This window comes from Dipodomys ordii, unplaced genomic scaffold, assembly GCF_000151885.1.
Source record: "Dipodomys ordii isolate 6190 unplaced genomic scaffold, Dord_2.0 Scaffold49, whole genome shotgun sequence".
In the NCBI taxonomy this organism is placed as follows: Eukaryota; Metazoa; Chordata; class Mammalia; order Rodentia; family Heteromyidae; genus Dipodomys; species Dipodomys ordii.
The window spans coordinates 1,440,731-1,450,334 of record NW_012267265.1 but is presented as its reverse complement, the minus strand read 5'-3'; the positions used below and the strand labels follow the sequence as shown (position 1 = coordinate 1,450,334).

Here is a 9,604-nt window from a genome sequence, read left to right as displayed (position 1 = left end):
GGAAGTGGTGCTGTGGCTCAAGTGGTAGAGTGCTAGCCTTGAGCTGAAGAGCTGAGGGACAGCGCCCAGGCCCAGAGTTCAGGCCCACAACTGACAAAAACAAAAAAAGAAAGAAAGAAAAAAGAAAAAAAATGCTTCTGAAAATATGTTGGAGAATGAACATTTACAAATACTTGTACTTTGAATACAATGATTCCTATGTTAAATATTATGTTTAATATATTAATAAAACTTTGTCACAGATAAAACACAGCTATAAATTTATCCTAATGAAAGAATTATGGCCATTCATATGAGAAGGGCCAAACTTAATAGTTTTGTAATGGATTTTAGCTTTTAAGGATACAGACATTTCTTAGGAAATGACAGAATTCAATGTCAAACTATAATCCCAGAAGTTGAATTTGAAAAGTCTCATGAACAATTCAACTCCGTATTGTACAGCTAATTAGGCCTGAAAAGAATCATCTTTAATTATAGGTAAGAACTATAAGAATGACTTAATTTCATATAGAAATGTGTACTCACATTTTGAGATGACATTTAATAGGGAGTTTCTAATACATGTATTTTGTTTTTCAGGTGTAAAAAATGTGATCCTGTAGAAGTGGAGCTGGATAATCAGGTAGTTACTGCTACCCAGAGTAATAACTGCGATGAAGACAGTTATCTGGAGACCTGTTACACTTATGACAGAAACAAGTGCTATACAACTATGGTCCCGCTTGCATATAATGGCGAGATTAAAATGGTGGAAACAGCCTTGACCCCAGATTCCTGCTACCCTGACTAATTTCAATCATTGCTGATCGCAAAACTCTGTCTTAAGAGTCTCTCCATTTTAATCCAGAATGAAATGAATTTGAAACCAAGATATTTTTGGACAATGTAAAAATTCCTCTCCCTCACGTAATTGAAATACTTTGCTATTCTTATTAGGTACTTACTTCTCAACTCTTACATATTAAAAACAGTCAATTATCATGCTTGGTGGTATTTGCTGATGTGAATATTATTTCTAGCATTAAAAAATAGACAAGTAAAAAGTAAAAATCATAAGAGATAATTAAATGCTTTATTTTCTTTTTGTTGGAGAGCCAGAGTTTTTGCACATTCTATACTTTTCTCTTTTAGAAGTTTCGCTGTGTAGAGAAAATATATTGTAAAAAATGAATTCCATGTCTTCAATAGAAAAATAATTCATGAACATGCTTTAAATATATTTATAAAATAGGTTAAGATGGGGTCTGTAATATTTATAAAAGCAACTTGCTGAAAGTAATATAATTAAGTGAATAATTGAACATTGTATTTTGGCATAATACATAGACTTGGCAGCAGATGAAAAAGATTTTCTGATAAATTTTTATGACAGATTATGGTAGAAATTCCCATTAAACTCACCCTATAATGCAACTAAATTTAATGAAATATGTATTCAAAGTATGTTTTCTCTAACACAGTTTAAACGATTAAATAGAATCATAAGCATATACTTGTGTGAAATAATTTATTGGAAAAATTTGTGTTAATTCTTTTTTTAAATTAAGTTTTTTTTTAATTGAGAAGATACTACAGAGGGGTTACAGTTACATGAGCAAGGTAATGAGTACATTTCTTTTTTTTTTTTTTAATGTTTTACTATTTTTTTTTATTGTGAGAATACCATACAGAGGAGTTACAATTACATGGGCAAGATAACGAGTATATTTCTTATCAATCATTGTTACCTCCTCTTTGTTTCCCCTTCCCATCCCTTCCCATACTCCCCCCTCCCCCCACCTGATTCTCCTCCCACCCCCACCCAAGTTGTAAAGTTAGTTTTTCGACATAACGACTTGTGCATCTCATTGTTGCAATGAGTCCACCTGTATTCCTAGTTAAACGATTTGTTTTTTCCCTTCCCCTCCACAAATTATACCAACATCAAATACAGTGAAAGCAGGGGTTATACCGTGGGGGAGGGACATACAAAGCAACATAGAAATCATCTTATAAATATGTTAGAAACAATTGCATGAAAGAAAAAAAAAACATTTGAATACTTATCTTGGGTTCATTCCCCTAACATCACCTTATCTGACCTTTTCTGTATGACTCAGACATATATGAGTACATTTCTTATCCAGCATTGTTGCCTCCTCCTTTGTTTTCCTGCTACCATCCCTTCCCCCACCTCCTTAGCTACACCCCCTGTGTTAGCTCTTATGTGTAAATGAAATATAATTTGTTATTGAAGACTAGTTTGTAAATATGATCTAATGATGCATTAGTCACTGAATTTACCTAAGAATATTTGGGGCAGATTTATATGTAAAATTAAATAAAAAGGGAAGGTCTTCTTGTTTTTTGTTTTGTTTTGTTTTTGGGTCCAGTCGTGGGGCCTGAACTCTGGGCCTAGGCACTGTCCCTCAGCTCTTCAGCTCAAGGCTAGCTCTCTACCACTTGAGCCACAGCACTACTTCCGGCTTTTTTCTTTTTGCTTATATGATGCTGAGGAATCGAACCCAGGGCCTCAGGCATGCAAGGCAAGTGCTCTACCACTGAGCCACCTTCCCAGCCCCTGGGAAGGTCTTCTTGACATATACAAATTTAGGCAAATGCTGGGTGCAGGTGGCTCCTGCTTGTAATTTTACCTACTCAGAAGGCTGAAATGTGAGGATCATGGTTTGAAGCAGGAAAATCCTGAGACTCTTCTTGTTGTTTTAAAATTATCCTTAAGTAGTTTTACAGAGGAGTTGCCATTAACAAAGCAGTTTGTGGATAGAATATATCTTTATCAAAGTCATTCCTTTCAACATTTTCACCCATCCAGTATTGTTGTGGCTCAAGGGGTAGAGTACTTGAACTGAAGAGCTCAGAGAGGGCGCTTAGGCCCTGAGTTCAAGCCCCATGACTGACCAAAACAACAACAAAAGAATGAAAGAAAAATCTGGAACTGGAGCTGTAGCTCAAGTGATAGAGTGCTAACCTTAAGCAAAAAACTCAGGGATGACACCTAGGTCCCAAACAAAACAAAACAAAACAAAAACACCACAAAAAACTTTAGGCAGAAAACCAAGGCTGCCAGATTTATGTAAGCATAGTAAATGCTGACTTGTGACTGAAAAATCATGGGAGAATGATTAGTGAAAGTCAGTTTCAGTAAGAGAATGGAGTTCATGACTCTCAGTATTAGAGAGGTAGAAATAGGGAGGATGTGATTGGAGGACAAGCCAGGCAAAAATTTGCAAAACTCCATCTCACCAAAAAACAAACAAAACCCTGTACATTGTGGGGTATTTTTTCCTTTTTCCTTTTTGTCGGCCATGGGGCCTGTACTCTGGGTCTGGGCTCCGTCCCTTCACTCTTCAGCTCAAGGCTAGTGCACTACCACTTGAGCCACAGCGCTGCTTCTAGTTTTTTGGTGCTTAATTGGAGATAATAATCTCATGGACTTTCCTGTCTGGGCTGGCTTTTTTTTTTTTTTTTTGGTTTGTAGGGCCTGAACTCTGAGCCTCAGCGCTGTCCCTCAGCTCTTCACCTCAAGGCTAGCGCTCTACCACTTGAGCCACAGTGCCACTTCCGGCTTTTTTTTTCTGCTCATGTGGTGCTGAGGAATTGAACCCAGGGCCTCATGCATGCAAGGCAAGCGCTCTACCACTGAGCCACCTTCCCAGCCCAATCTGGGCTGGCTTTGAACTGCGATCCTCAGATCTCAGCCTCCTAAGTAGCTAGGATTACAAGTGTGAGCCATCGGTGCCTGGCATGGCTTTTTTTTTTTTAAAAACATATTTAAAAAGCCAGAAAACCAGAAGTGGTGCTGTGGCTCAAGTGGTAAAGAGCTCACCTTGAGCTCTTCAGCACTGAAGAACAGTGTCTAGGCAGAGTTCAAGCCTCACAACTTACAAAAAAACCTTTGTTATTTTTATACTTTATTATTATTGTTATTATGTATTATATTGTTATTATATATTATTATTTTAAAATACTTTATTGTTATTATAGAGGTGATGTACAGAGGGGTTACATTTACATGAGTCAGGTAATAACTACATATCCTTTCATACAGTGTCATCTGTTTCCTCATTCTGTCCCATTCCCTCCCTCCCATCTCCACTCATGAGTTGTATAGTTAGTTCACTTTCATCAATGTCCAGTGTGCTCCACTGCTGCATTTTTCATCTTTTTCCCTCCAGTTCTGTGCCCTCCCCCACTTCCTTCAAATATACATGTGAATACACTGTATATAAGGCACTTAATCTTTGACAAGGGAGCCAAAAAATAGGATGGAAGAAAGACCGCCTCTTCAATAAATGGTGATGGCAGAAATGGCTAAACATGTGTAGAAAACTAAAGTTAGATCCCTGTATATTCCTGCACCAGAATCAACTCTAAATAGATCAAGACCTTTAAGTAAAAGCAGATACCTTGAAAATACTACAAGAAGAAATAGGAGAAACACTAGGACTCCTTGCACAGGATGAAATTTTTTTTTTCTTTTTGGGGTCCGGTCATGGGCCTGAACTCTGGGCCTGAGCGCTGTCCCTCAGCTCTTCAGTGCAAGGCTAGCTCTCTACCACTTGAGCCGTAGCGCCACTTCGGCTTTTTTTTTTTTTCTGGTTATGTGGTGCTAAGGAATCGAACTTAGGGCCTCATGCATGCAAGGCAAGCGCTCTACCACTGAGCCATCTTCCCAGTCCAGGATGAAATTTTCTTAATAAGGATCCAGAAACACAACAAATCAAAGAAAAGCTGGATGAATGGGTCTGCATTAAACTGCAGAGCTTCTGTATGACAAAGGACATAGCTAGCAAAATATATTGAAACTCCACAGACTGGGAGAAGACCTTTACCACCTACACAACAGACAAGGGTCTCATATAAAAAATATACCAACAGATCAAGAAATTAAATTCCCCCAAAACAAATACCAAAGAAACAACCACCCCATTAAAAAAGTGGGCTAAAGACCTTAAAAGAGACCATTCTGAAGAGGAAATACAAATGACCAAGAGACACATGAAACATCCTAACATCTCTGGCTATAAAAGAAATGCAAATCAAAACAACATTGAGATTCCACTTTTCACCAGTTAGAATGGCTATAATCAAGAAATCTAACAGATGCTGGTGGGGGGTGTGACCAAAGGGGAATGCTACTAACCCTGTTGTTGGGAATGCAAACTTGTTCAACAACTCTGGAAAGCAATGTGGAAGTTCTTCAGAAGACTATACATAGTGCTCCCCTAGAACCCAGCAATCCCACTTCTGGGAATTTATGCAAATGACCACAAACAGGGCCACACAAACAAAGCCATCAGTACAACGATGTTCATCGCAGCATTATTTACCATAGCCAAGATATGAAACCAACATATTCTAGTTCCATTGATAAGGAAATGGAAAGACTTGGAAAAAATTATATTAAGTGAAGAAAGCCAGACTGAAAGAAAAACAGGTTGCATGATTTCCCTCATTTGTAAGAACTAGAATATGTATATGATATTCTTTTTTTTTTTGGTCAGTCATGGGGCTTGAACTCTGGGCTTGGGTACTGTCTGTGAGCTCTTCAGCTCAAGGTGAGTGCTCTACTGTTTGAGCCACAGCAACACTTCCAGTTTTCTAGTGGTTTATTGGGTATAAGAATCTCACGGACTTTCCTGCTTGGGCTGGCTTTGAATTGTGATCCTCAGATCTCAGCCTCCTGAGTAGCTAGGATTACAGGAGTGAGCCACCAGCACCTGGCTGTATATGATATTCTTTTTTTTGGGGGGGGGGAGTGGGGGGTCTGGTTGTGGGCCTGAGCTCTGGGCCTGGGTGCTGTCCCTCAGCTCTTCAGCTCAAGGCTAGCGCTCTACCACTTGAGCCACAGCGGCACTTCCGGCTTCTTTCTTTTTGCTTATGTGGTGCTGAGGAATCGAATCCAGGGCCTCAGGCATGCCAGGCAAGAGCTCTACCACTGAGCCACCTTCCCAGCCCCTGTATATGATATTCTTAACAGGAGATCTCAACAACCCAAGTGCTGAGTGCAAAGGGTTATATATAATGAAGCATATTAACATGTACTCCAACTTATGAAAACAAGAGGTTCTCATTAGACTCTGTATATAGTTTGTTCACTTTTCTCTATTGGTTTTGTCTTTCTTCATTTCTATTAGTGTTTTGTACCTTGTGCTTTGCATAATAGGCAATATGTGAAAGGGAAAGGAAATCTCATAAACAGCAGAACAACGGATGAACCACAGCAACACTGATACTCACTTGACACTCTGTGGGATATGAACATTACTACTTGGTGGGGAGAAGGAGGGGTAAGTGGGAGGTAAAGAGGGTGGGGTAATAATGATTAAAAACAAATATACTTATCTTACCTATGTAACTATAACCCCCCAGCTCATCACATTTTCAGTAAAAAAAAAAAAGAATTCATTTCAGTTTGTATATTATTCTGTGTAAACATACAGAGGTGCTTAGGTATTGCACCTTTGTGATTCTCTCCTAAGACTATCCTCTTTTGGTCTCACTGTATGTGAGTATTTAGAATCCTGTGTAATTTGTCATATGACTATGGCTATTTTTAATGGTATTATGCAATTGATGTTCAAAATGTACCATAGTTCCACTTCTGCAATCACAAATAGACAGATATATGCACAGATAGCTATACATAGCTTTCTATGGAAAGAAGGAATTATTTAATAAGTAAGGATAAATGTAAATATGAACTTAGGGACATCTGATTTAGCAGTCAGCAGTATGGCAGTGGTTAAGTGTCCTTTTGCTTATCTCTGCCAAGATGACAAACCAGCGAAAAATGTAGATATATATTAGATCAATGGTTCTTAAACTTTACCTTTATTTTATTTTATTTTTGTCAGTTGTGGAGCTTGAACTCAGGGCCTGAGTGCTGTCCCTGAGCTCAAGGCTAGTGCCTTACCACTTTGAGCCACAGCATCACTTCCAGCTTTTTAAAATGGCTAATTGGAGGTAAGAGATTTTCATGGGGGCTTTTCTGCCCCTGCTGGCTTGGAACCACAATCCTTAGATTCTCAGATCTCAGCCTCCTGAGTAGCTAGGCATGAACCACCAGTGCCTGCCCGGTTTCAAAATTTATCTTAAATTTTAGAATACACAAGAATGATCTGGAGTGCTCCTTAAAGTAGATCACTTATTCCCTCCCAGAGATGTTGATTAGATAGTTCTAGGGTGCTAGAGAAATCTTAGTTGTTACAAATTCCAGCTCTGCAGTTTATGGGCATTGATTGAGAAACACAGACATTCAGCTTTGGGATTGTAAATCTTTACTTCCTCCACCTACTGGTAAAATTAGGAAGCACACTGAATATACTTTTTTTTTTTTTTTTTTGGATTGGTTCTGAACTTGATCTAGGGCCTGGGCACTGTCCCTGAGCTTTTGCTCAAGGCTCATGCTCCACCACTTTGAGATACAGCTTCACTTTCAGTTTTTAGCCAGCCCACCTGGGCTGGCTTTGAACCATGATTGTCAGAACTCAGCCTCCTGAGTAACTGGAATTACAGGCCTGAGCACCAGCACTTGGCTTGAATATACCTTTTAAAGAGTTTCACAACTTCCTATGAAAATATTCTGTATCAGGCTGGGAAGGTGGCTCAGTGGTAGAGTGCATGCATGAGGCCCTGGGTTCGATTCCTCAGCACTATATAAGCAGAAAAAAAAAGCCAGAAGTGGCTCAAGTGGTAGAGCACTAACCTTGAGCTGAAGAGCTGAGGGACAGTGCACAGGTCCAGAGTTCAGAGCCACGACCCACACAAAAAAAGAAAAGAAAAGAAAAGGTTCTGTATTTCACAATTGATAAAAATGATGCAAATAAAACTATTCTGCTTATTATACAAGTATTATATGGAGACAGTGAATTCAAGTGTAAAGGGCACTTAAAATATTATTCTATCCCAGCACATTTATTTATTTTCTCATTTGTTTTTTAATTAATTAATTAATTAATGCCAGTTCTGGGGCTTGAACTAAGGGCCTGGGCACTGTCTCTAAGTTTCTTTTGCTCACAGCTAGCTCTCTACGAATTCAACCACAGCTCCACTTGTAGGTTCTTGTTGTGATTAATTAGAGATGAGTCTCATGGACTTTGCCCCAGCGGGGTCTGACCTGTGATCCTCAGATCTCAGCGTCCTGAGTTTTAGGGGTACAGACATGAGTCACCGGCACCCTGTCTTCCTCAGTAATTCCACTTCTGAGGAAATAATCAGAAATATTAATAAAGGAGAATAGAACCTAGTATGGTAGTACATACATGTAATTCCTACACTTGGGAGGCTGAAGCAAGGAGATCATAAATTTTAAGCCAGCCTGGGCTATTTAGTATGCTTCTGTTTTTCAAAAACAAAGCCTAACAAAAATGAAAATTTTAAATATTTTTAGAATTACAAAATTTCTTATAGAAGAAATTCTAGGCTACTGCATAAAAAATGATTTCCAAAACATGCTCTTACATTAGGTATATGCTATGTAAAGTAGTATTTTATTGCATTATAGTAGCCCATTAGTAGTATGTTTTGAAGCATCTGTAACTTAGAGTAGCTGCTGTCTTTTCTTTTAAAGGGATCAAAAGTTTCTGGGCTGATGAAAGATGTGAATGGGAGGGTATAGCTTTGGACAATGTTAGATTTTTTTTATTTCCAAAGTTGTCTATCTTTAGGTTTACTTTGATTTTTCAGATTTATGTTATAAAGAAAGGACATTTAATAAGAAAAGTTGAGTAAAACAAAAAAGTAGATATGGAGGGAGATGGGCTAATGCCTAAAATAATAATGGCACTTACTGGTATCTGCTGGAGGATGCTTCTCCAAATGCCAAAGAACATAAACTTGATGGAGTTCTCTCAGATATCCCCAGCCTCCAGTATCTCTATCCTGTAGCTGGGCTTTTCCATCCTAGGTCCTACAAGGTCCTACAGCCTTGGAGGCTGACATTAATGAAACACCTTAAAAAGATAACTGGAAGTCTAGTGAGTGGCAGAAGCAACAATTTGTTTAGGAAAGCAGAGATATTTTGCAGTTCAATCTAGCTTCAAACTTTAGGGGGAAGTATGACTAGACTCTTACGTTATCTTTATTTGGCCTGTCTTGTGGGTTTTGAAACTTAATGTCTTGAACTTCCAAGGAACATTTGTTTCATATGGTATCAAAAAGGCACAACCCCTATGACCCAGCAACCCCACTCCTGGGGCCACACTAAAGCCAGCAGCACAACTATGTTCATTGCAGTATTATTTACCATTGCTAAGATATGGAATCAACCCAGATTCTCTTCCCATAAATGATTGGATCAAGAAAATGTGGTATATAGACATAATGGAATTATGTGCTTTCATCAGAAAGAATGACATTGTTCATTCATGAGGAAATAGAAAGACTTAGAAAAAGAAACATAGGCTCCATTGTTCCCCTCATTTGTAATAATTAGTAGATGCCTAAGATAGTTCTAGCAGAGGATCACAATAGTTTAATAGCTATGTACATATGACCATATAAAATGATGCTAATTAAGTTGAACTCCAAGATATAGAAACAAGAGGATTTTTTTTGTGGATTCTTTGCAATTAGTTCTCTTTTCTTTCATTTTTCCCCT

The 9,604-nt window shown here is 38.4% G+C and overlaps 1 protein-coding gene across 1 annotated transcript in view; it reads left to right on the top strand.

Moving 5' to 3' along the window:
• Jchain (joining chain of multimeric IgA and IgM) overlaps positions 1-1,493 on the top strand; it is a 7,368-nt gene extending 5,875 nt beyond the window's left edge. Inside the window, exon 4 of the mRNA XM_013020227.1 lies at positions 583-1,493. Within this exon, the coding sequence (XP_012875681.1) occupies positions 583-793 (211 nt within the window). The 3' untranslated portion in view covers positions 794-1,493. The remainder of the gene's footprint in view (positions 1-582) is intronic.
• The last annotated feature ends 8,111 nt before the right edge of the window (positions 1,494-9,604 follow it).